This window comes from Falco naumanni, chromosome 4, assembly GCF_017639655.2.
Source record: "Falco naumanni isolate bFalNau1 chromosome 4, bFalNau1.pat, whole genome shotgun sequence".
NCBI lineage: Eukaryota > Metazoa > Chordata > Aves > Falconiformes > Falconidae > Falco > Falco naumanni.
Window position 1 is genome coordinate 43,552,495 of NC_054057.1, and position 25,853 is coordinate 43,578,347.

Genomic DNA, 25,853 nt, shown 5'->3' on the forward strand with positions numbered 1-25,853 from the left:
ATTAAAATCTGCTTAAAAAAACAAAAGACTAACTTCCTTTGTGTGGGTAGAACAGCAGTAGAAGTTGGCAGTTGCAACCAGGAAGATTCAGGTTAGGTATTAGGGAAAAACCTCATAATGACAAGGAAAGTGAAGCACTGAAGAAAGCTGTATGAGGCAACGATGAGGATGTAAGCTGTCCATTAGTGGAGAGAATGGCTTAGCCTAACATTGATCAAGAATTATATAGGTGGAGCTACTTTGTGGGAGCAGGATGATGGGGTATCCTTCCAGTGGTATCCCTTTCACAATTCTAACATACAAATCCATGCCTAAATTTCTTCAAAGAGGAACAAAGATGCCTCAGCCAAACCTTGCATTTACCTCATTAGCCAAGCGTGAGTCAGCTGCAAAATTCTTACCCAGCTACTTAAGCAATAGTCCATCTGGCTCAGCAGTCTGTCTGACAGAGGCAATGGGAGATACTGTGTGTGGGCAGCACAGGACCTGGCCACCTTCTGCAGTCTGCTAGTACTCCCCCGGCACCCCTAATCAGTATTAGAGGGAATATCCCAACCTCTTCCTTTTCATATCCATTATGAACCTTTTATCCAGTAATTCCTCTATACCTGCCTATACCTTTGCATCCCCCCTGCTGCGGCAGCAAGCTCCCCATCTTGTGAAGGGGCTTTCCTTCATCTATTGTAAACTGATCTCATACTGGCTTCACTGAGTTCCCCTTAGTTCTGATGTTCTGCAGTTTGGCAAACAGCAGCTCTGCATCCTTGTAATGATGGTTTATAAATCATGAAGGCAGTGGATAAACCTTGATCATATGCTGGAGGTGTCAGCCTGCCCCACAGGCTCCAAACAGCAAACTTGCAGCCTTTCTGGTCCCTCCATCTAGGCCAGCTGCTCTCTCCCCAGGCTAGTTTCAGTTGCCCTTCTCTAACTCCACTGTGTCTTTCTGGAGCTGTGGAGACCAGAGCTGCATGCTGTACTCAAGGTGTTGGCGTGCCAGAGCTGTAAATAGCTGCAAAACAGTGCCCTGGGGCTTGTGTAGATGAATTCATACAGAACCTGAGAGGAGTGTTTTCAGATCTAGCATTTTGTTCCAGGTGCACCTTTAACAATGACAAGTTGTGGCTTGTTGGATGTTTCACAACATACACATTTAATATAAATTCTATTGAACCTTGTAAAATAACTTTAGAATTCTGGCATCGTTCAGTGAGGTTACTGGCTATCAACACAAGTGTAATGTGTGGCATAAATAGAAGAAGTCAGTGAAAATAATTACCATATGGGTGCAGTGAGCTGTGACATCTTAAAAAGTGTAGAGCACAGTAATAGAGAAGTTTTGAAACTCATATAGTTAACTAATCCACTTCTAGAATACAGTTTTGCACAGTGTGTAGCCAGCAGATTTAAGGAGGAATTTGATGAGATTGAGACTTTGCCTTCTGTTGTGCATAATGAATCCTGTAATAGTAACATAAATAAGGGAACAGCAAAACTTTTCCTTAATAATTGATTAAATATCTCACATGCCGCCCAAGTCTTCTGTGATTCAAGATTAAAATTTCACTATCAGTCTGCTGTAGACCAGAAAACAGAGCAACATAAGGAAAGAGACACCACCTACCTACTAATGTAGTACATGACATTTTGGACATAAATTAGCAGAATCTCTGTTGGCTTTGCTGCAGATCCTGTTACCAGAATATGTTGTCTCAGCCATTCTCCACACAGAATCCAATCAAGAAACTCTTTCTTTTCTCCCGGCAAAGCACAAGCCAGAGTAAAATTGCACACTTTACACAGTTCTTTAAATGCTTCTTTAATGTCTTGACCCTAACTCATCTTCGTGATCAAGATTGTTCAGTGAAAAATGTGGGGGGTGTCTCTAGCATGTGTCTTAGAAATTGGGCTACTTCGTCTCTCTTTGCCTTTGTATGTGAGAATGCCCTGATTTAGCAAGTGCTGAGTGATCAGTATCTTCCATTAAAGACAGTTTGCTTATCTGACTACAAAGGCTGCCTCAAGGCAGGCATTATTTTTTTGAGATCTTTTTAAGACCTGTTGGATTATTTTGGTGCAAGTAGAAATTTGTATGGTGGGAGAAATTAATTCCAGTCTGTCTGTGTCTGTTAAAGAATGCTTCGGTTCAGCGAAACAGCTGGCGCTGAACAGCTCCCATTTTGTTCACAGAAGTGTTGAGCACTTTGGCACCAAAGAAGGTACCAGCTCCTGCTGGTAGAAGTACCTCAGATGTCACTAAAAACGAGTAGTGTGTATTAACCAAAGTGGTCTAATGTAAAGTGCATCTGGAAAGTCACTCTTCTTGCAGTCCTGCAAGTGCCAGATAACCAGGGAGGGAGATAATACAACAGAGCATTTCTTTAAGCTTAAGCAGCTTCAAAGAACATTTGAACTAAGAAGGGAACAAAGGTGAGGCCGGGTCAGACAAGAGCTCCATCCAGCCCCGGGGGCCAGCCGGTGTGTCAGAGGAGCCTGACACAGCCCCAGGAGTGGGCAGTTATGCAATAACTTGCCCAGGGGGAACACTTAGCCCTAAACAGCTGGGTAATCCCAAAAGCAGGAGGTTTTATCTTTCTGGATTATATTTATTCCAGCTCTTTATGTAACACTGAGTAGCTGCAGAAAGGTCATTCTCTCAGTCTTGAAAACAAGCATTGTAAACACCAGTGTGAAAATGGTGGCTGTTGGCATGTTTGATGCTTAGCCTGTGACCAGAAACACATAGGGACAGGTCATGAGCAGAGCAATGCTGTTTCTGGAAAAAATGCCATCCAGTAGCAGTGGGGAAGAGGAAGTGACAGCTGGTGGGGAAGCATCGTGGCGGGGGAATGCCAGTTTGAGAAACTGATCTCTTGGAAGACACTCCTTGGAAAGCAAGGGCTGGCTTTGCTCAGCTGTTCTGTTTGGTATTGGAATCTTCATGGGTTAGCAAAATATATATAGGGCTCTTATGTGATAATTCAAAGGCAAAACTGTGCATTTCTGAAATAGCAGTAAAGTGAAAACACATGCTGCCTTACCTTAGAAAAGGAGCAAGTGCAGCTGCCCCTGCTCTGGGGTGAGAAGACATTGAACTACAGAGGTGGCATGTCTAGAGCAGTGTTTACATTTTCCCTCTCAACCTTTTTTTGAACTATAAGATGGACAAAACTCTTCAGCACCTCTCCTAGCACCTTGCTGGTGATGTGCGGAATTAGACTCTATAACTCGAAAGCTATAAAGTAGGTATGTTTATTGCGCGCAGATGCACGGGGGATCGCTCCTCCACAAGCGGGCATGCCCGAAGTGACAAACCATCTCACATTTATACAATAAAACAAATGAATATTCAATTAACGCCTATACATATTCGTTACCTAAACCCCCCCCCCCCCCCCCCCCCCGCTTCTTCGTATGTCAATTAGCTTATCAGTCCTTTGCCTGGAATGTGGTGGTCTTGCAGGTTTGTAGGTGATTCATGTTCTTGTGACCATCCGATCTTCTTCAGCAAGGAGACTTAGCACTCCCTCCCTCTAGATAGCATTGGAATATCTCTCATCCTTTTCTCATTCTTTTTTAAAATAGCCCCTTTGTTAGAGGAGGAAGGGCAGGCGTCTCCCCGTCTCCCCTTTGTTAGAGGAAGAAGGGCAGGCGTCTCCTCCAAACCGTAGTCATCTCCTCAAAGCTGTGTGCCTATGTCACCAGACACCGCACCCATGACTAGTCACCATACCCACATTCCTGAGCAGACACATACAGTCACAGTCGGTGTCCATTGTCCCCATTTCACACTATTTCTCCATATCACTGGCAGTACCTCCCAGGCAGAGCAGAAATGTGTGCTGGTTGCTTCAGGATTGCTGAGAACAATGAGAAGCCTCCAGGTCCAGAGAAGTCTTGCTGGTATCATCCACGTCAGTGGCTGTGCTTTCAAAGGATGCCACAGGGCACTGTCTGTAACCAGGTACCCAGCTGAACCTGCATCTTACAAGCTTCTTTACAAGTGATTGGTTTACAGGTGTGTGCTCTGCTATCACACTTAACACAACAAGGGCTGAAACCCAGCCACAGTAGTATGGGTGACATGAGCTTTCCTGAAAATTTCTGGGTGACATGAGCCAGTTTCTCTGTACAAGTGCAGCACCGTTTACTTTCATTCAAGATAGTTCCATCTGAATCCCAAGTGGGTTTCTATTAATAACTGTTCAGCAGCAGGACCTCTGAAGACATTTTTTTTTCCTTTCCAGTTGAGGCAGGGATGAATAACTTTTTTCCTTTCCTTCACCTATGCTCACTTTGTGCTGCTCTGTTTACTTGCAGAAGAAATTCCTGATGGGGAACAGGATAGTGACAAGCTGACCAAGTCTCCACCTCCTCCACCTCCACGGCGCAGTTACCTGCCAGGATCAGGACTAACCACAACGAGATCAGGAGATGTCATCTATGCAGCCAGAAAAGAGGCTGCTGCTGTCAAGGTTTGATGATTCAGACTCTAGGCAATCAGACTGTTGAGTGGTTGGCACAGAGAAACATTCCCAGGCTTGGGCTGTGTCTGTAAACCACAAAATAAGTTGAGACAGAGCTGTGTCCTGGAAAGCTACTGAAACTGCCTACTGGGAAACACTGCTGTTAGGCCAAATGAACGAGTGAGATTTGATCAGTTCTGTTCACAGGAGTCTTGCTGCTCTTATCTTCTAGCAGTATAGAAGGCAAGTCACAGGCTGCTTTCATTTAGAGTGGTAAGAAGATTAAAAATAAAAAGCATGACTTACACAGATGGGGAAGATCAGCTTGGATTTGAGAGCGTTTTTACAGAACTGTTGCAAATTAGTTTGGGCTTCCTTTCCCTATCTGTTCTGTTCTCTGAAGAAAGTAGAGGGAAGTCCAGGTTAGGAAGCTTTTTAATCTGTGAACATGCTGTCACATCAGCAATATTGGTTGCTTTTGAACTGATGATTTAGCAGTCTCCTTAAAAAGGAACACAGAACTTGCGACAGGGGAATTGTAGTAGTGTTAAATTTTCTGTTGGCTTTGCATCAGGAAGGCTCAACTATATTGTCTGTCTTTGCTTTCTCATCCCCTTGTAGGAATGTAGTGAAGATGCTGGGCAAACAGCGCAGTCCAAAGCCCCTAAAGAGGATCAGGCATTGTCTCGGAGCGCAGGGCATGCTGTAGCATCAGCTGCAAAAGACGAAGAGGAAGAGGAAGGAGACAAAATAATGGCAGAATTACAGGTATGCCTTTTGAGTTTCATGTGAAGACGCTTGTGCCCGATACCACTTTTAGGGCATCAGGACAATTTCCAGCTCAGAACATGATGGAAAGTAGATCTCCCGGTCTCACCAGGTCCCACTTTATTGCACTAGGTGGTACACGTTTTGTAAGCATCACCCAATTTTTGTTAAAGAGGTCTGGAGCTGAGACAGCGATCAAGCAAGCAGTGCTTGCCACTGGAGACTCTTACACACGTAGATGGGTTAAGTAAAGTATTGGTGTGCATCTGGTGGTGTTACCCCTGGCCTAGCATTTCTTGCTTAGTACCAGACCAGCAAGGTGCTGAGAGTCCGTCATTCATGTTAATATTGGTTGGAACAGAGAATATGGAGTCTGCTCCTTGGCGGGGGGCTGGGGGGGGGCTTTGCTCACTTGTCCTGTGCTATGGTCCAGCGTTTCCTGGAGTGTTTGAACATTGAAACATTTGCTGTTCCCTGTTGTGTAACTGGTACATTACTCTGCCAGTGGCATAGAAATAGTCTTCTCTTGCTAGTCCTTCACTTCATAGCGCATGGGCTGGTTCAGTTCAGTGGTGGTGATCCTGCAGTAAAAGCCAAGTATTCCAGCTACCACCAGTGAGCTCCAGCTTCCCGGGGGCTCCCTCTGTCCGTGTTCATGCCCATACGAGGAAGGGAGATATGGATCAACTTAACTGGCCGTAACTTCTGATGCTGGGGTGTTTCAGAGCACTGTCGTGACATGAGATGATCCCTGCTGTCCACCTGCCAAAAGGTGGGTTTGGTGCTGCCCAGGGAGCGTTTGCAGCACAGGATGTGTGGATATTAAGCAGTAACTGTTACACGGCATGGGTGCAGGCTGCCCCTTTGCTCGGCTCTCACCCACAAGTGCTTCAGACAGCTGGTTTGCAGGGAGTGAGAGCAGTGGTTGACCCTTATCCCCTGTTTGTGTGCCAGTGCGACAGGAGAGCTGGGGACAGTGAAACTTGTCACATCGTCTCCCGTCTCTAGGAGAGGAACCCAGCTGCCTTGCAACCGGTGACAATGAAGTGGAGGTTAAGGTCTGGAAAAGGGGGCTGAGGGGATCTAAGGGGGAGAAATAGGCATGGTAGCTCAACAGGGAATGAGTGTTTAAATGCTAGTTTTGGGGACAAGCAAGGCTAATTTTAAACCAATACCAAAATAACAGGTGTATTGTGGAAGGTTGACAGAGTACCATGTTTTAGAAAGGGCAGACTGCTTGATACAGGAGTTACAGACTCATTAGTCTGGTATCAGTCACAGGCAGAATAATGGAAAATCAGGTACAGGATTCAATCAGTGAAGAACTAAGGACAGATGTAAACAGTTATGCTGGTAAACACAGCGTAATGGAACACAGATCTGTCAAAGCAAACAACGCTCTTTGATCAGGTAACAGGTCTGACTGCTTAAACTGAATTGTATATCTGTAAACATTTTTGTAAATCATTTGATCAAACACTTCGATAAAAATCTGGCACCACAGAGAATACAAAAAAATCCCTCTATCATAGGACAACTGAGAGCTGTCTGGCTCTGGAAGTGCTGCCCTTGATACAAATGTTTATAGTCAGGTCCCGTAGGGATCAGTTACAGGCCCGGTGTCACTCTGTATTCTCATCAATAGCCTGGAAATACATTTTAAATCCCTACTGTTTAAATCAGCTTAATTCAAACAAGTGAAGTATGAAAACAGGGAAATGATAGCAATCTCTTAATGGTCATAATACATTAACTGAAATAAGAAGTCCATATGAAGAAAATAAAAATATAGGCCAGATCACAACTTTATGTCTTGGAAAGAATCAGGTGTTGCACTAACAAGTTGACAGGAGCTCCCAGGTCAGTGCTGTTGCCACAAAGTTAGTGTTTGCTTTGGGTGTATAGATGTGAGAATGGGGAGTGGTTTTATCTCTGTGTACAGGATCAGTGAGATCAGCACTGGGCTGCTGCACCCATGAGTAAGTTAGCCATGTGTCCCCCATTTGTAAAGGCTGTTAAGAATACGAAGGTTGAGAATAGATTTCAGTACAATGTGGAGATACTTTCACGGGAAATACCTTTTTAAACTAGCAGAAAAAGGCATAATAGTAATCAGCGGCCGTAGCACAAACTGTATTTGGACACTGTTACAGATAATTTGGAGCAAAGGTGATAAATAAACAAATCACCAAGGGAAACAGTGGATTCTTCCTCACTTAAAGTCTGAAGGACTTAATAGGATGCCTTTGTAGATGGCATGCCTAACTCAAAAATGTATCACTGGTCTGGGGAAAGTCCATATCCTGTATTATGAGGAGCAAGACTACTTCTTCGAATAGTTCCATGTCGTCTTAGGTACTCTGGTCTATACACACATACAAATAGGAAAACCAGAAGAAACTCGACACCCTGATTTTTGCACTGGATTTTTTTATTGTTGTTACTTTTCTGATTTTACAGAATATGCAATGCACATGAGGCATACAATATTTAAAGAACAGGCCTGATTCTAACCTGTAATAAGGGCTATTAATTTCATGAGAGTTGCCAGAAATTAAATAATTACCCTAATACATGGTATAAGAATATAATCTTGCATGTCATGGTGTGTTTGACTCCTGTAAGCACTCCTCCCTTACTCCTCTGGCTGGCAGATGTCCTGCCTGTACATCTCACTGAAGGCAGACCGTGCCAGTAGAGGCCTGCAGAAATTCTGGTGATGCACACTTGCAGCCAGCACTGCACAGTGGTGGCAGTGACAGTTCTCTCTGGATCTGGATCTGGGAGCCAGTTGGATAGAGAAACCCAAAGGAAACTGGAAGTGGGTAGCAAGATAAAGGGCTGAAAAGTTGGGGCCGTGCCCTGGGGTACACATGGTGGGAGGCCAGTGGTCCACAAGCCCATATGGCAAAGAAAAACACGTCTCCAAGTCTAAAGTTTTAATAACAGTTTGTGTGGAGAGAGGTGGAATTACATAGCTCTCGCCTAACTATTAGCCACTAGGAAGTAGGTAGTGTCACAAGCCCAGAGTTTGTCATGGGCTTCCTACTTAAGTTTGCGTAGTTCATAGCATCTCTGTGTGCCTTCATCTCCCCATCTGTAAAAATAGAAATCAAGGTTATCTCCCTGCAAGGAACTTGATCTCAGCGTGATGAGTTAAGAGTGCAGTCTTGGAAGACTGGAGAGGATGTCCTATTTCTCTTAGTCTGATAGTCTAAAATCTCTATTGTCTCATGACCATGTATTGTTGAGCTGTGAATGTCAAAACCAAATGCTCTCTTTGTAGTTGGTCATCTCCAGACATTTCTGTGTAAAAGCTCTTGGTCTCCTGATAACCTGCAGTATTTATTTCCTAGGCTTTCCAGAAGTGCTCTTTTATGGATGTAAACTCAAACAGTCATGCTGAACAGTCCAGAAATGATACACATGTTAAAGAAATAAGGCCTGGGACTTTAATGCATCACAAGGAAAAGAAGGTAACAAGTGGCATTTGTAAACATGCCACCCGGTCTTGGCATAACCTTCTTTCCTTCAAAACTAATCTTTTATCTTGTGTCCTGTTCTCTCTAACCCCCACCCACCACTGCCCAGTGGTTTCCTTCCTATTATCTCACTATGGCTCAGAAAAACTTATATGGAACGTTTTATCAATCTACATTATGTGTCTTATCAGCAGTTATACAGTAGTGGCATGAATTTTTACGATTCTGTGAAATCAAATTTAAGAGGATCCATCAGTTTCTGCCAAAGAGATGCTTGTACTCCTTAGAACATCCTTCCAGTGCTGTTCTGGCAATGGATGGTGAAGCATCTCTCCTAAGCCTTGTTCTTGTCTTGAGAATCAGTGGTTCCTCTCAGTCTCAAGAGCCACTTCAGAGAATTTCTGCTTTAGTTTGTTTTATTTGTTGGTCCCAGAAAAAGTTATTAGATAGTCAGAAATCCTATTCAGTTTATTGGAAGAAAGAGTCAAGGTGCATGGGCTGAGTCTGCCCTTATTCTGAAAGTTAATGCTCAAGATTCACTCTTCAGTCACGGGCCTTTGAAGAGGTGCCGTGTGTGGAGCTATAGCCACGTCAAGGGGGGTTCACAGCTGTGTCTGGACTGGAGTTGCCAGCTGAGCTGATTGGCCTTAGTGGGCAGGCAATGTGCAGGGTGAAGAAAAGGACAATCTCTGCCTTTGCAGACCTCTCTTTCCAGTTTAAGAATAACGAATTGAATCATTGCTGGGTTTAGGCGGTCATGCAGGCATGACAACTTGTCAGCCAAATGCCAGTTTGCAGTGAAGGGGGGGGTATGGGGGGAAGAAGACAGCTCTTCAGCACAGCATTTCAACTTTGTCATGCATTTTGCGTGTATATGCAAATTGCACATAGGAGTAATACCTTCTCTGCCATAGCACCATGAGTAGCTCCCCAAGGATTTTATAGGAGACACTGAACTTCAACATCATTTAACAGAGGCAGGGAGAGAAGAAATTGCTTTGCCACGTCCCTGAGGCAGAGAAGAACTCAGCTGCCCTAACCACAGTGAGCTGCAGCTGTAAAGCACAAGGTGACACCTAGATGGTGGTATCTGATATATTATTAGCATCAAAATCCATACCCCGCCCCGCAGGTACTGCTGCCAGGTTAGGGCATTGCACGCAAGGACTTGGCTTGGAGTTGCCCAAACAGCAGTTCTGGTCTAAAGCTGCAGACACCTGGCTACAAGTTCATGGGTGTGAGTAAAAGGGAAAAAATGTTTTGTTGTGGAATGTATGACAGCGTTACGGAGGGAAAAAAAAGTGTGTCTGTATTCATCCTTATTGCTGCTGGTGTCAGAATGAGATTGTATTGTTGCATGGAAAACACTCAAGGTGCTGCACGTCCTGTAGCACAAATGTTTCTTTGAAAGGTGCTGCCAAGTAATTGCCATAAACTGCTGTTTATTGGAATAACACAGAGTCCGGGAAATTAAGGCTAATGAGATTTGGTTTTGTCATCTGACTTGACAGAGTGCTTATTGGCTTTAAATATGGAGCCTTGTGGTTGTGATAAACTCATAGAGGAAATGAGTTTTGTTGTGGTTTTATTTTTTAGTAGAAAGGCAGCAGTTCCTAAAATTACATATATTGTACAATGGCACTATGAGATGTTGCACTGATGGAACGAGAAGAGGAACTTGCTAAAAAAGATAGAGAAACAGGAACTCGGTGACTGAGTCAGCACATGGACAGGCAACAAGCGCCATTACGTGGCCTGGCCTAATTCTGGGAGGTGTGACATGTAATGGGACTGGGAGGTGTGACATGTAATGGGACTGGGAGGCGCTTACCACTTAGGGAGTCTGGGCCTGAGCTGATCACAGGCCCTGGTGTTTTGTTCTTATACTCAGCACAAAGTGCAGACAGTGTCAGCCTGCCCACTGATGCCTCACTGGCGGTGGCCGGTTTGCATGATAGCTCCTCCTTATTTAGAATGTCAGGGGGATGTCAGGGTGCCTGTGGGGCAGCCTTGTTACTGCCCGTACACCTTAGCAGAGATGAACTGGGAATCTTGTCCATCACTGACTTTCTCACTCCAGTGTTTTGATTGTGTACGAAGTTTTCCTGTGTAAAATCCTCAGACAGTATGTAAGAGAACATCACAAGATGTAGAAACTATACCTTGTGAACCTCAGTATGCCTGACGAGTGCCTGCACTAGCCAACCTGTGGATTACTGTTCTGAGCTGGGAGAGCAAGTCTCCTGGCTGGTCTTGATGCTCATAGAGGTATAATCTGGCCTTCTGGTGCGCTAGGCGTCAGCTTGTAGTCTCAAGCAGTATCAGCAGTAATGCTTTTGGCTCACTGCCTTCATGCGCTCGAGGCCGGATTTATTTCCTTCTTGGTGAGCCATCTTTTGACTGTAGATTTCTTTCTTGCTCGTTCATAGGCATGGTGTCTCTTCAGGTCATTCCCTCACCCTGAAGATTGGTGTTTATCCTAAGCTGTCACTAGCACTTAACAAACCAAGCCTGGTATTATGAAACAGTATCTCCAGGGGGACCTCATTTGAAAATGAAGAAAAAAGTCCCCTTAAATTTGCATTGTCGGGAATATACAATTTTTGAGCTAGTGGAAGACCTCTCTGTGTGATGTTTGCAATTGCTTCTGTAAATGAATGTAGCTCAGTGTTTCATTCTGCACTTCCACGGTTGCTGCAGGGTGCCGCTGGTAATTTCAAAGGAGTATTTTTAAGCTGCAGCAAGGATTTAGAAATGCTCAGGCTGTGATGATATTCACTGTGATGGAGCAGCGCTGCTCAGGTGTGAGCAACATTAGAAGCAGCAAAATGTTGCGACTTGAAAATCAGCGTTTACGGGTACAAAACTTCCTTTCAGGGCTAGCCAGCCTCTTGCATTTGGCTCTCTGGTGAGCTAGTGAGCCGTAGTGCCTGCTGTCAGCCCTTCCACATCAGGCTCCCTTTGATGTGGCCCAGCAGAACTTACTCAAATACCGTGAATCTTTTCAACTTCAATCTTATACAAACTAGGGTTTGGGTTTTTTTAGCTGGAAAGTGAACGGGTCAAGGTAGCACTGCATTGGAAATAAGGTAATGAGTGTGCTTTTGCATATTCTGGAGGCCTTGTTAAAACAGGAGCCCTAGGTAACAACCCGTGCTGGCCACATGCATAGCACAGAGCAGTAACATCATGCACTGTTCTGCCAGAATTTGGAATTTTGCCCCGAAGAAAGACAGGAATCAGATGACAACCTCAGACATGCCTCGGCAGCAGTAAACAGAGTGGTGAGTTCACAAGGTCTGCACTTCCCCTGAGAATATGGTGATTAATTCGGGGAAAAAACCCGTCCTGTAAAGGTAACAGCCCTGAATAACTAAGTAATCCGACTTTCCCCCTTAGGTGTATGGGGCTACAACAGGATCTCCCACAGATAGTGACCATCCTAAAGAGAAGAGGGAAGGGAAAACTGAAGAGGAATTGGGTTCTGATTCATCCAGCACAGCTGACAGTAAAATTGGCTTTTCAATGAATGACAGTCCTACATGTAGCAAGGGTTTGTTTGTAGACAGTAGAGACTATTCTAAGGAAAACCTTCAGAATATGACCAGAAACCTGTCTGGTGTGAGTTTGCCAGAGGATGACAAACGAAGAGGGGCTCAAGATATTTTAGGATCTCATTTTCCAGCTGTTGAAACTGGAAAACAAAAGCCAAACTATAGACTATCGCGAGATGCACGCCAGGGCCTGCCGCCCGGTGAAGCCTTGCAGAGCACAGGCAAGCATATCCCCGTCAGCAGCGTTGCCCCTCTCATGAGGCACACGCAGGAGGCTGTGGGGCCTCAACCTTCCTTGCAGGAGCAAGAAGCTTCTGCAGTCAACTACAATCAGGTTGTGCTAAGACCCAAAGTGTCCAGAAGTAACGGTGTGAACAGCGTGGAAGAGACGGACTCTCCTGCTAGCTCTCCAAGTGAGGACAACTCACCCACAGAAAACATCGCCTTCATGATTACTAAAACAGCTGTCCAGGTCCTCTCCAGTGGGGAAGTTCACGATATAGTCAGCCGGAAAGGCGGAGATGTGCAAACAGTGAACATTGACGCGAGGAAGGATGTGGCGTTGGAGAAGGGTATCCCAGAAAATGCAGACAGCGAAGAGCCAGTGGTGTGTTTGGACAAAAAACCTGTCATCATCATTTTTGATGAACCGATGGATATTAGGTCAGCATATAAACGACTTTCTACAATTTTTGAGGAATGTGATGAGGAACTGGAGAAAATGATGACAGATGAAAAGATAGAAGAGGAAGAGGAGGAGGAAGAAAATGAAGCACATGAGATCTCTGAGAGCCAGAAGGAAAAGCCACCAGTAGTTAGTGACAGAAAAGCAATCACAGAGTATTCAGCAGCTCACGGTCTCAACGAGCAGTACGTATTTAACCTTCAGTCTTCCTCTGACTCTGCAGAAACCAGACCTCCTGCAGAGGAGGAAAGCACAAAGGCAAATTTTAACAAATACCGTCAGATCTATGGGCTAAACACAGAAACAAACTTGGACTCTGCCGATCAGTTTGGAAGCAGGCAGGATTCTAAGAAAAAATTCAAGTTCAAATTCCCTAAAAAGCAGCTGGCTGCTCTGACGCAGGCGATACGGACAGGAACCAAGACTGGGAAGAAGACGTTGCAGGTTGTGGTCTACGAAGAAGAGGAGGAAGATGGGGCCCTGAAGCAGCACAAGGAAGCAAAGAGATTTGAAATCAGTAGGTCTCAGCCCGAGGACAGTGACAAGAGTCCTTCTGGGAAGCAAGAGGGACCACCTGGAGCTGCAGTGCCCCTGTCTAGGACCGATGAAATTCGACAGAGTACATACCGAACGCTAGACAGCCTTGAGCAAACTATAAAGCAGTTGGAAAACACCATCAGTGAAATGAGTCCAAAATCTATCCCTGAAAACACATACAGCTCTGAGGGAAGCACTGTCCCCTTCTCTGCCCAGATAGTACCAGAGACCCCACCCCGAGAGCTTGTAGTGCTGGATGAGAGCCTTGCTGGTGTAGAGCCCCCTCCGTCAATCCCAGCCACTTCACGTAAGGTACCTTAGTCCGAGAAATCAAACCTCCAGCTGCTTTCTAAAATCTGCAATAATCACCATTAAACAAGAGGGTCTTGTGATTTGTTTGCTTCCTTTCAGGTGGCTTGTTTGGGCTCCCCACAAGGTGTCTAACAGCTAATAGACCATTGGGGGGGTTTGTTTTGTTTTTTTAATCTTTGCTGCTGATTGGTGATGGGCAAATGCAGGGGAGCTGGGTCGAATAATCTGCTGTGTGAGATGACAAGCGTCACTGACATGAAATCCAGGCTGATCAGTAGCTGAGCGGTTTTCTCCATTTGGTTCTGGAAATTAACACCTGCGGTGTGAAGCTCCTGAACTTTCCCTGCATGTAGTACTGTGGCTTTTTTTTTGGCGCATGGTGTGCACTCTCCTCCTCAAGCACACCGGTACTGACCATGCCCTCCCCTTGTCTCCCCCCCCGCCCCTCCACTCATTTCCACAGGGCTCCAGCGCTGCCTCCCAGACAAGCCGGATGCCAGTCCCCATGGCTTCAAAAACTAGACAAGGAAGCATGGAGAAAGCAGGCAAACAGCACAAGCTGCAGGATCCGCGCCAGTACAGACAGGTAGTTTTACCCTAAACCCGGTGTTCGGATGGACATTTCGTGTTGTTTGTTTATTTAAAAACTCCAGTAACTGACTGAGATTATGCCAAATAACGGATGCCTGACTTTCGAGTGAGGTCTAACTGGACGTCCTGGATCCTGGGGGCATGACAGTATCATCTACTGATCTTTTTCACCATGCTTGTGCATGCATGTCTGCAATAAAACACCTGCTGCTCTTTTTTTTTTTTTTTTTAACCGTGGTATTCAGCTGTAATTTTAATGTTGACTACCTGTTTTACTTTCCCTTCGGTAAACGTGGCGGTTCCTTAGGAGAGCTGGGAACGCTTCTGTTCAGAGAGTCTTTACAGGAAGCCTTGGACACTAACCTGTTGGTGTAATAGGTGGCAGTAGATGCACGCTAACTCTCCGGCCAGACACGTCTATTCACACGTTAATAACCCAGAAGCATGGCCAATGTAGTGACTGGTCTGTAACCCGTAGATTGCACCTTCTCACAGGAGCTGCGTTGGCTTTCTCACTTTTATGCACTCTTGGTTGGGCACTCTGGGTTTTCTACCAGGTCCAGTCCACAGCTGCAAGACTCAGCTCAGGCCTCCAACTCTTAGTTCTTATTTGCGGTAGGGCTGTTTTCCCAGGTCCTGTTGGTTTATCGTGTTACTGGCTTTCTGACAAACTGTCTCCTGCCATCTTTATTTGCAGGCTAATGGAAGTGCTAAGAAAGCTGGTGGGGACTATAAGGCTACTTCCCCTACCCTACCTGCTTCTAAGATCCCAGCCTTTTCTCCCACTTCTGGGAAAAGCAGCTCAGCACCTGCTTCTAGCGGTGACAGCTCTAACCCTCTAAATCCACCTACTAAAACCTCCATTCCTTCCTCTAACCTCGGTCCTCAGACAGGTCGCATAACTTACTCTACCTCCCTCATCCCCTCTGTCTCTAACGGCTCCTCCAAGTTTCAGAGCCCCACTTACCCAGGGAAAGGTCACCATCTCTCATTCTCACTACAGACTCAAAACGGCCGGCCACCCCCTCCTTCCTCCTCTACCTCTCCCCCCTCCTCTACCTCTCCCACTTCACTGAACCAAGGTATGAAGAGCATCAGGACAATCCACACACCTAGCTTCACCAGCTACAAGGCACAGAACGGAAATGCGGGCAAGTCCACCCCATCCACAGCCAAGGAGCCATCCTAAAGGCTAAGCACAGCGCACGTGCGAGTTCACCAAGGCTTTCTGTTCATTTCCAAAGAATCCACAGCCAATGTTTTAACCGGGGAATGTAACCATTTTGCTGTATTGCGGGAGGCTTAATACTAATCATGTGCTAAATACTGAATTACTACACTAGACTAGAGTGAAGCTTTTTGGAAAACTCTTGTTGCTGTTGTAATGATAAAAGAGCGTTTTCTTCCTGTAGGCAGCACCTCTTAACGAAAAAGTGTGAAGGTGTGTGAGTGAACTTGACTGCGTGTGCACGGCAGTGTACTGAGCGTGGGAAGATGTATGGTTAAAAATTTAGTAAGTTGTTTTGTATAAAGCTATTTTTCATTATGGGGACTAGAAGTGAACAGAGATATACTAAAGTGTGATTATACACAACTGTAAAACTGAAACTAAAATATTTTTCTTTTATTTTGGTGTTATTTAGCTTTGTTACAGATTTCTATTTTTGTCAACAAATGTCATGGTTCCTTTCGAGATCTTTTTGCCAAAACATTTTGATACTATTGTAATGTACATTTGAAAGTAGTATGCTGGACAGTAAACCTCTGCACAAGAAACAGAGTAAGACTGGTCTTAGTGTGTATGAGGCAACTCAACCTATTGCACTGCCATTCAGATTATATTTAAGAATTTGCCAGCCAAGAAAAAGAAATAATAAATTGTTTTACACATATAGGTAGTTGCTGATTACTTTTTTTCCTAGCTAAATCCACCCTTTTTCCTTCAGTTTTATTTTAGTGAAACCTGGTAGCCCATTAATGTATTGCATTGTGGATTTTAAAATGTACACTTCAGTACTGCTCTGTATACTGGCAAACTTTTGTACATACCTATAAATATCTATAAATAAATAAATACTGTATGTGGCTGGGCACATAGAGTAGTTTTACCACACCAAAGTTAATTTTTATGCATGCTTAAAAAGATATATGGGAAGGGGTTGAAAAAGATCCGTATCAGTCAAATAGGAAAAAAAGCAAGAAGCTTGCATAGCTCATGGTTTTGTAAATAAATCTATTTGTATAACACCATAATGTAACATACAGAACTATGATAAGCAAAGATCTTCACAAAAATAAAGGGCTGCATGCTTATGTATTTGTATTTCGTCACTAATAACTTTTATAATGGATTCAGTTAGCTGTTAAGCTGTTTGCCTGAGAGCATTAAACCATCAGGAGAAAAACCGACTTTATTTTCTCCAGATTAAAAGCATATCTAAGTATTAATTTTAAAATGGGGTCTTTCATATTTACCTGGACAAAAGCTAATTGCTGAAACTACAGGTTAGAAAACTAGCAAGAAAAAAACCCAAACACCCAAACCTTTGGCTGACTGACTGAGGTATCATCTCTTCCACCTTTAAATATTCTGTGTTTTATTCCTCCCTATGAAACAGTTCCTTTGCAGGATCATTCGAAGGGTAAGCCCTCAGATGGTGCATTCCTTGCAGCAGGAGTAATTAAAGAATGTAAATGTTAACTCATACCTCATAAGCAGGACGTAGAGATTAGTTCCCGCAGGATCATGCCGAGTGCCATCCCTGCCACTGGCACAGCAGGACGGGCCCCAGGCGTGTGCAGAACACGGGGGCTTCAGCGGCGGGCTGCGAGCTGAGCCCGGGACAAGCTTGGGGGCTCCCAAAGCATAAGGTGCAGTTCAGAGCGCTCGTGCTGAACCGCTGGAGTGAAGCCAGTTCCCTTCCAGCCGGTGCAGAAAAGAGGTGGCTCCGAAGCCTGGTCTGGGAGCAGCTGATTTAGGTAGGAAGAACCTGTCAAAAACTTCTCTCACAGTGCACAGCCTGCACCACGCACTTCCCAAGGGCGTTTTCTACCTCCCCAGGTGCCGAGTACATTACTCCCTTGCTCTCAAGGTAACAAGCCTGATCCGGTGCTGCATCTCGTTACCAGGCAGGGCTATCGCATGTCCCCACACAGGCTGCAGAGAGCACCAGGAGGCTGGGTGCGCTCCTGCTCCATGGCGCACAGCGAAGTAAGCTCAAGCTGGTGGATGGACATATGAGGTTTTGTTCATAAACTGCGAGACCGACATCCCCCAGGGATCTGATCCTTACTGAAAAACAGTAGCTCGCCATACCTGATCCTCTCCAGCTCCACGCGAGCTGTGCCCCACGGTGCGGCCAGGCAGGGTCCCTGGGGCAGCAGCTCGGCACTGCTCCTGCTGCCGCTTCTCGGCCTCCTCAAAGAGGTTACAGCAGCACGTTCTCTGCAGCTGTGTGGATTTAAATGCTGACAGCAGTTGTATAAATAACCAACCGTCCCCGCACAGGCCCTGGGCACGCAGAAAGGCAGTGCTGTACGCAACAGGTAATTCTTGTCTGCGGTGGTGAATGGGTAATCGGGGCGTGAACCCAACACCCACCTGTGGCCCCAGCTACACGCCCTTCCAGCAGCCACCAAGACTTGCGCACGTCCGTGTGGCATCCTCAGTGCTGGGGTGCGGCACCCACCAGGACCCCAGCCACAGGCTCAGACAGCACCTTCCCCTGCGCAGGCACCACTGCTGGCACCGTGTCGGGTGGCACTCATCCCCTCCACGTCCTGCTTGTACAGCGACGGAGCTGCTGGACTTCACAGGCACAGAAGGGCTGTGTGTAGGCTGCAGCTCAGCACCAGGTGTGCTTTTCAACACTGGGCAGAGTATTCAGGAAAAAAAATCAAGTCTGTAAATAAATCCCTTAACCACAGAAGGAAACGGCACAGTCTAGGGATTAAAACATGACGTTTCTCACTGCAAACCAGTTATGAGGAGGCAGTTCTGGTGGAGGGCAGTTCTGGTGGAGGTGACAGCAGCCCAAGCTGGGGACAAGAGCCACTGGGCAGCACCCACAGCAGCACGGGGCTTGGTGCTAACAGAGCAGCCCTCAGCCCCCCGCTGGCAAGGGGCCACCTGCGCTCTCCACATCAGCCTGTGTTCAAACAGGGGACCTGCAGAAAAGCCACCCACCCTCCTCACTGTCCCCAGGGTGCTCCGGCCCAGGCAATTCCAGATCAAGCTCTCACCAGCTCGTGGGCAGTTTAAAAGACAACAGCGGCTCTTCAGCAAGAGAGAACCCAGGAGGGCAGCACTCCCCCAGGGTACCAGGCCTGCTACCTGCTGCGCTTGCAGCCACGTCTATTTGGCGAGCGGCCATCAAGTCTCTTTAGGTTGCAGTGACCCCAGGGGTTCATGTGTGATGGGACCTCGCTGCTCCGAAAACTTAGTGAAGCAGCTCACCAGTCCCCTTCCAGGTGGAAGGAGCTGGAAGGTGAGCAGGACCTTCCTGCTGCCTGTTGTAGTCTGAGCCAGCACAGGACTTCATAGCAGGGTAAGTGCCATCCCTCTGCGCCAGCCGACCCCAACTATGGGCACTACAGCAAAAATGCAGCAACACGCACCCAGCGCCTGAGCTGGGTAGGCCACAGTTCTGGGAAGGCGAAAGAGGATGCACAGAGCAGGGAAGAGGAGGTATGTGCAGGACATTTCTGCCTACAAACATCCAGAGCCAAAATCCATCTGATCCCCACTTCCTGCGCGCTTAAAACTTACAGGTTTGGTAACAGATTATTAAGGCAGATTTTTACGGTCTCGTGACTGTGAGCCACAGGTCTGTGCACCGCTTGCGGCAGGTCTGGTTTAAGGCATCCCTCTCCCAGCCACGTATCAGCCTACACCCTTTGCACAGGCTGGCACAATCGCTTGGTCACTGTCTAAATGAGGACAGCGTAATGACCTGGCTTTGAAAACAAGAGCACAGCTTCTTGTAGCAGATGAGGCTACATTTCAAACGCTTTTGTCCTGCCTAGACAAAGCAGAGAGATTCTTCTCTGATGCTGCAGACAGGAAGAGACCCTTATGTGCAGCTCAGCAAAGGATTTTCCTTCAACTCTGCAACAGCACAAAGGAAGTTAAGAAACCGTCTGGATGGTGGCCGTGACTTAATTCCACATTTTCAGTGCTGTGAATGATACTAATGGGGACCATAACAAGCCCTTTAAAGTCTTAAAAAGCAGTCACACAACTCATCTTCCAGCTACCAAATTCCAGAAAAGTGATTTCAAACTAAACCACCGATCCCCACTGTTTGGAACCATTAAAAAAACAGGACCACCACTGCTACCAGCACAGTTCATCCTTTCATTTCCCCATCAGATCTCAGCTTAGACCTGTTCCTAATGACCCACAGCTACACAGCTCCAAGCAGTCCTCAGACCAAAAGTATTCTCCAAGCCAGTTTGAATCCTTCCAATGATGAGTATAAAACCAAATAAATGGGCACAAATATAAAACGTTAAAGAATTCTGCTTAAACATAAAGTACACCCCTTTTAACCATAAGCGTGATCAAAACCCAACCAGCCCCAGCCCGGAGCACCCGCTCTGGCTGCGCCTGCCTGAGCCAGGGCAGGAGTAGGCAATCCCCAGAGGTCCCTGCCCACCTCAACTGCTCTGCGATCCGTGGGGCTCCTCATGGCACTGAATCCAGCTTCCAGAGGAAATATGGTACTAACAGCATTCACCTCAGGGCAAGCTACTGCACACATCACACATGCGTTCCCCTTCCTGCAGCAAGAAGAGGAGGAGGGGAATAAATAAATAAACAAGAAAAAAAAGCACCACAGGGCATAGCTAAGGCATGGCTCCTAAAAATGTCTGTCACCTCTACTGCCGCGCTGGCTGGAATTTAGAATCTGGGCAGTCTTCAAAGAGCAGGAAAAGCATCAGTGTCTGCCCAGCTTCAGATACACCGCCACATGCCACATTCTCCAGTACTCTCCTCTCCCTGACACACCCGAGATTGCTCCCTGCATCTGGCAGGGGATTCAGCGATTCAGTCAAGCGCTTCCCCGCCTCCCTCCTACTCTGCCTGCCAGGTTATCCCAAACCCCATTTACATGGAGCGGGCAAGGCAGCGGTGGTCTGAACTGCCATAATCCCTTTCTTACACCCTTGAAGATATCCCCGACTTTTGTCCAAGCTCCTTCTGCAACTGCAGCTTCCGTGCTGCCAGTGCAGCAGCAGACTATACCATGGAGGTGGCTGAGCCCTTAAGTTTGCACCTGTAGCACTGTCGGCCAAAACACCTCCTCTTTTGTGGAGTTTAAATTCCTGATTTTTCAAAAGATCTTGTGTTCTATTCCAGTCAACACAATAAAAGTTCTATGTTGTCAAGCATGAGTTGGCAGCCATGCATCTAGATTCAGGAGTTAAAATCATTAATTATCTATAAACACAAGAAAATGAAAATTAACCTGATCCATCAAAACGGCTGTCAGAGTAAGATGCAGACCTGCAGGACGCCTTATGTACCTCTGTAGTATACTGCTTCATTGAGAAGACCCCTGTGACTTACTGTGGATGCTCAGCACACTCTAACAAGCTTCTGAGACTAATGATGGGACAAAAATACACCTCCTGTAAAAGACAATGGGTATGTGCTGATGAATGGCATTATAGAGACATCACAACACCAAATTCTGAAATCCCTTGTTCAAATACACTTCACTATTAGGACTGAAACAAAAATCATCCTCCCTCACTCTGTGATTCACCATAGCCATTCTTCCTCACACCGCGCACAGAAATGCTGCCGATACATCAGCGTGCTGTTTGCTTGGGGGGCAGGGAGGGCAGGGACAGGGGACATTTTAGTTTGCAAGGCCAGAAGAACATCATTCATTTTTACGTGAACTGGTACTAGATGCACACAATTATGTGGTGAGAACTTCCACAGATCTCAACTGCCATATCTGATGCTTCTTCACAGGCAATTTTTTTATAATGATTTCTCTCAAGGATCAAAACCACAACAGATAAAAGCATGGGACTATTACAGTCACTTCGGAAAGAAATGCAGTCTGCTTAACACGTCAGCCTACACATCCTACTCACTATAATTCCTTCTCTTCACAGTAACAGGACACACGCGTAAATTTTTTTGTGCTCATAATGTTCATTGCTCATTTATCACCGATACAGGTATAATGCTCTGCCAAGCAAATGACAGTGTAAAACATGGGAATTCCCAAAGTCATGAAAAGCTACTTTGTTGTCAAGTAACAAGAAAATAGAAGAACCGGTAGAGAGTTCACACACGGAAGGGTTTTTAGGGTAGAAGCTCACATAAACAGTTAAACCTATAAAAAGTCCAAGACTGCATAATACTGGCAGATACTGGTGTTCACTCTTTATGACTTGGGGGTGATTATGTTTTTTTCAGTGCTATGAAACCAGCATATTAAACAAACTAACTTGCTACCTACATTAGAAATCAGATTATATAGATTCTATATCAAGATGCAAACACTTAACCAACTGAATCTCTCTCATACGCTAACCTCCACAGTGGTGCCCCACAAACAAAAGACTTTAAAGAGAAGTGCCCTTCATCCGGGAGCAACTGCAGGTTTTGTGATCCCGAGAGCAGTCGCTGATCGCAACTTGTAAACCCAACGTTTCAAAACCATTCAGGAGAATGAGTTCGCACCACACAGAGTCACGAAAACAATTTTATTTCCAGTGTTTAAGTGGGTGTGCACACAGGTATAATACAGGTTTGGATTCGTTGGGTCATCATGCAGAATTATATTCTCGATAAAAGAAACCAGTTCCATCCAGTATTCACTATCTACACGCCTATGTTACAACATTTATATCAAATCTGGTATCTGAAGAAAAGATACACATGTAGTATGTACATTTAAGTTACTTATTTTACAGAAAGATTAAAAATTCAAGTCACATAAAACTCAAAATCTGTATTAAAATTGGAAATATAAAACTCCAATATTTACTGGAATGCCTAAGGAATGGAAGCTCTGTAGCCACCTGCGTTAACATTTGTAAAATGTAATGAAACTCGTTAACAGTAAAATGCATTCATTTGTTTGTAATAAGTTTCTCTAATTTAACAATATGGCACCCTAACAAACCAAATGAATTTATGATGAGGCACTTGTTAGTGACTAAACCAAAAGAACAGTTTTTCTGCATACTAATGCCAGGCCAACTCCCAGTCAGAAAACCATGTATACACTACACAGCATGTTGCATCAGATGCTTTGTTCAACATTTGTATGCAGCCATCAAATATACTTTTTCTTAAAATATATATATATATACTTTAACTTTAGTGTTCTTCTGGCTGTGGTAATGCACTGTGAAGACGTTCCACAGAGCATATTGATGAAAGCAGCCCAAACGAAGGCTGCGTAACAACAACAGTACAGGAAAAAAAAAATATATATGTACACACACACACAAGAGTTACTGGGAAGTGTAACAGTAAGTTAATGAATTGCTGTAGTGGACATATCTCCCCATTTCAAAGATACTGGTAGAATCGAGATCTAACCACCTGGGTCCCAGACAGTTTATGAGGATGGGCATCAACTGCTGGGCTAAAGTTGTTTTTGTTCATATTCTGATAATTTTCACCATTTACCTGGTCTGGTGGCTGAAATGGTCCCGAAGGTGGTGTTCTGTTAATTAAAGTCAAGCTGCTGGAAGAACTGCCTTCATCTGCTTGCATCTCTGCAGATAAAGGCAGATCTACCTTTGATACATCTGCTATGCTAGTGTTCTCAAGTCTGGGCTTTCCAGTTTCACCCGTATTAAGGTCAGTTGTGCTAGTGCGTAAACGTTCCCGTGCAAGCCAGTCTGAGATCGAGAGGTCCTGCGCTGGACATTTTGGCTTCAACCGATTCACAGCTGAAAGCTCAGATTCTCTCTCTCTACTTTGACTTGGCTCTTGAGCCTTCCAAGCATTCAGGACACTTATTTCAGCAAAATCCCTCTGTCCTCCAAGCGTATGCCTTCGCCTGATATTTTTTCTCTTTGCTGTCTCTGCAGAGTTTGCTTTCTGATTTCCAACTCCAAACATGTCATCTGCAGATGATTTGAGTCGCAGCTTTAACCTATCTGTAATTTTAAGCCTCCAGGTAGGTTCTTGCTTGTCAGCCTCACTTTTGGCCGATGTGGCTAAACTGCTTGTCGATCTTCCTTTTTTCATTATGTCAAACATTTTGGTCACAGTAGGTAAGTCCTTCTCACTCTTTGCATCTCCTGAACCCTCACTGTCCGTTTTGTGCCGTGCAGACTTTCTCCTAGACAGTGTATCACATTCAATAAGTTTGTGTGAGCTGAAAAGTCTGCGAGACTCTAACTTTGGTGTTGAACTTCCCTCAGTACAACTTACTTCGCTTTCTTCAGAGTTCCTCCGACTGGTCTTTACCACTTCTGAAACCTTCCCCTTGGACAGCCTTTCAGCAGCAGCACTTGTGGCAAAGACAGGGAAGTCACTCTCACTGTCTGTCTCCATAGGACGCCCTTCGCTGATCAATTCGCTTCTTTCATCATCAGCATCTTCTCCCTTGCTTTCTGTCACCGACTGCACCTCAGGGCTCAGCATACTGGCATCTAAACCAGTCAGATATATAGTAGATGAAGTAGTTGAATAATCTGAGGTGATGGAACTGACATCAGCTGCTAAAAACTCATTGTGTTTAATTTCAGGGCTGGCTACTTTTTTGCATGAGTGTCTGTGCTGGGAAGCCTGGGAGGAAGTGCTTAGCATAGTGCTGGAGTCAGACACTGTCTCCTCAACCTGGGAAGAGGATTGTGAAACAGGCATTTTTGGGTTATTCTTCTGCATGGCTTGCAGACAGCTGAGATTTGGTGATTTTGTACATTTTTCATGGTAAGGCAATGAAGGTTCCTCTGACAGGATACTTTCCTTCTTTAATGACTTCTTTTCATCCTTTATAACACTCACATCTTTTTTACTGCTGTTCTCTTTTTCCTTCAAGACAAACATCCTCTGTTTTCTCCCTATGTCTCTCTCTCTTTCATATTCCCCTTTAGCCATGTCCTCTTTTGTTGTGTCACCACGAGATTGTTCTGCAAGCTCCTTCTTGAAAAACACATTATCCAACTCATCCTCTGAGCTGCTTGGTTGTGGTTTCTCTTTTGTCTTTTTCCGCTTGCGACTAGCTGCTGCAAAAATGGAGGACACAAGCAGTTCCTTGCTATACTGATCCTTTCCAGAACCCCAAGAACCCTGTTAAAAAAAGGAAAAGGGAGAGGAAGCATGATTAGAAATCACAAGGAGACATTCATTAGCCTGAGTTTTTAAAAACACATCCTGAGCTTCACAGCAGAAAGTCTGTCTTTATTCAGGAAATATTTCCATGCTCTTTCTGTAGTCTGTGACATTGCCCAAGAAGTCAGTTTTCAATTCCACTTTTTATCTGAATCCCTTCAACTTAACAAAGACTAGTTTGTATATACAGCTATTTAGTCTTTGATTGACTAATAAAGCAGGCTCCAGTACAGCAAGACAACCTTTTCAAGACTGGTTTGCAACTGAAACTGCTTCACAGAAAAGTCCCAAAAGTGTGGTTTCAATCCCTCCTTTCAAGGTCTTACCTACGTGAAAAGAATAATTTCTCAAACTACTTTTCAGTAGATTTTTCATCTTTCAGGCTCAGTTTTTAAATTGCATCAAGTCATCACTACAAAGTAAGTTTCTTCCTGATTTTTGAGGAATCTACCTTTCGAATTGCACGGAAGCAATAAAGGGAAAAGCCCAATTATTTAATTTTATAAAATTAATTAAAACCTATTTTCACTACACTGACAACACTACCACCTGGCCGCTTCAAAGCTATGTACCTTTCCTACTTACCGCCCCACTGCTGCCTTTAAAACAAGTGGGAAGTTCACTGCTGACGGGTGTGTTGCACAGTGCAGACATTTGAGAAAAGAATACAGCAATGGCATCTCCCGGAAAGGGCAGCTGCTCGTATCGGAGGCCTTTAACATAGTGGGACTGAAATTTGACATCTGCCTACAGCTCAACAAGAGCAGCACAGGTGTCAGCTACGTGGGCTTAAGCCTATGTTCAGGTATCTAGCCCTCTCTCTGACCTGGCGGAAGGAAGACTCAGACCAGCTGCCACGAGCTATGCTCCGAAAGTCTTCTAAAGCCTTGTTACTTGTTACTATGCAGCACCGCAGAGAAAGGTAGGAGAAGGGGGGGAAGGGCCATCCTCTCGTTATCTATTTTCCCAATAAAACTGGGACGTCATTACTGAAAGAATCATCTAGTTCAGAAAGCCAGTTAAGAGAGTAAGCTTAAAGACAACTGGGAAAGCCAATGCGCACTAGTCATCATCTAACCACTCAGCTGTTGTCCAACAAGGTACTTCTCTGCTCCGCGAGCGCAGCATCACAGCTCCCAC

General features: G+C 45.2%; 2 protein-coding genes across 19 annotated transcripts in view; one reads left to right on the forward strand and one right to left on the reverse strand.

Annotated features, from left to right (window-relative positions):
• The window catches only part of KIAA1217 (KIAA1217 ortholog), a 365,096-nt gene extending 348,388 nt beyond the window's left edge, over window positions 1-16,708 (forward strand). For 5 of the 13 annotated variants that reach the window (XM_040590825.1, XM_040590824.1, XM_040590827.1 and 2 more), the window contains 7 exons: window positions 4,321-4,475; window positions 5,088-5,234; window positions 8,591-8,710; window positions 11,923-12,000; window positions 12,116-13,804; window positions 14,268-14,390; window positions 15,093-16,708. In XM_040590825.1, coding sequence (XP_040446759.1) covers window positions 4,321-4,475; window positions 5,088-5,234; window positions 8,591-8,710; window positions 11,923-12,000; window positions 12,116-13,804; window positions 14,268-14,390; window positions 15,093-15,584 — 2,804 coding nt within the window. In that variant the 3' untranslated portion in view covers window positions 15,585-16,708. Of the gene's footprint in view, window positions 1-4,320; window positions 4,476-5,087; window positions 5,235-8,590; window positions 8,711-11,922; window positions 12,001-12,115; window positions 13,805-14,267 lie in introns of all 13 variants that reach the window. The other 8 variants (XR_005827437.1, XR_005827436.1, XM_040590829.1 and 5 more) reach the window with 8 other exon arrangements.
• Window positions 16,709-22,109: 5,401 nt separating this feature from the next.
• The window catches only part of ARHGAP21 (Rho GTPase activating protein 21), a 118,972-nt gene continuing 115,228 nt past the window's right edge, over window positions 22,110-25,853 (reverse strand). For all 6 annotated transcript variants that reach the window (XM_040591117.1, XM_040591119.1, XM_040591120.1 and 3 more), the window contains one exon: window positions 22,110-24,671. In XM_040591117.1, the coding sequence (XP_040447051.1) occupies window positions 22,938-24,671 (1,734 nt within the window). In that variant the 3' untranslated portion in view covers window positions 22,110-22,937. The remainder of the gene's footprint in view (window positions 24,672-25,853) is intronic.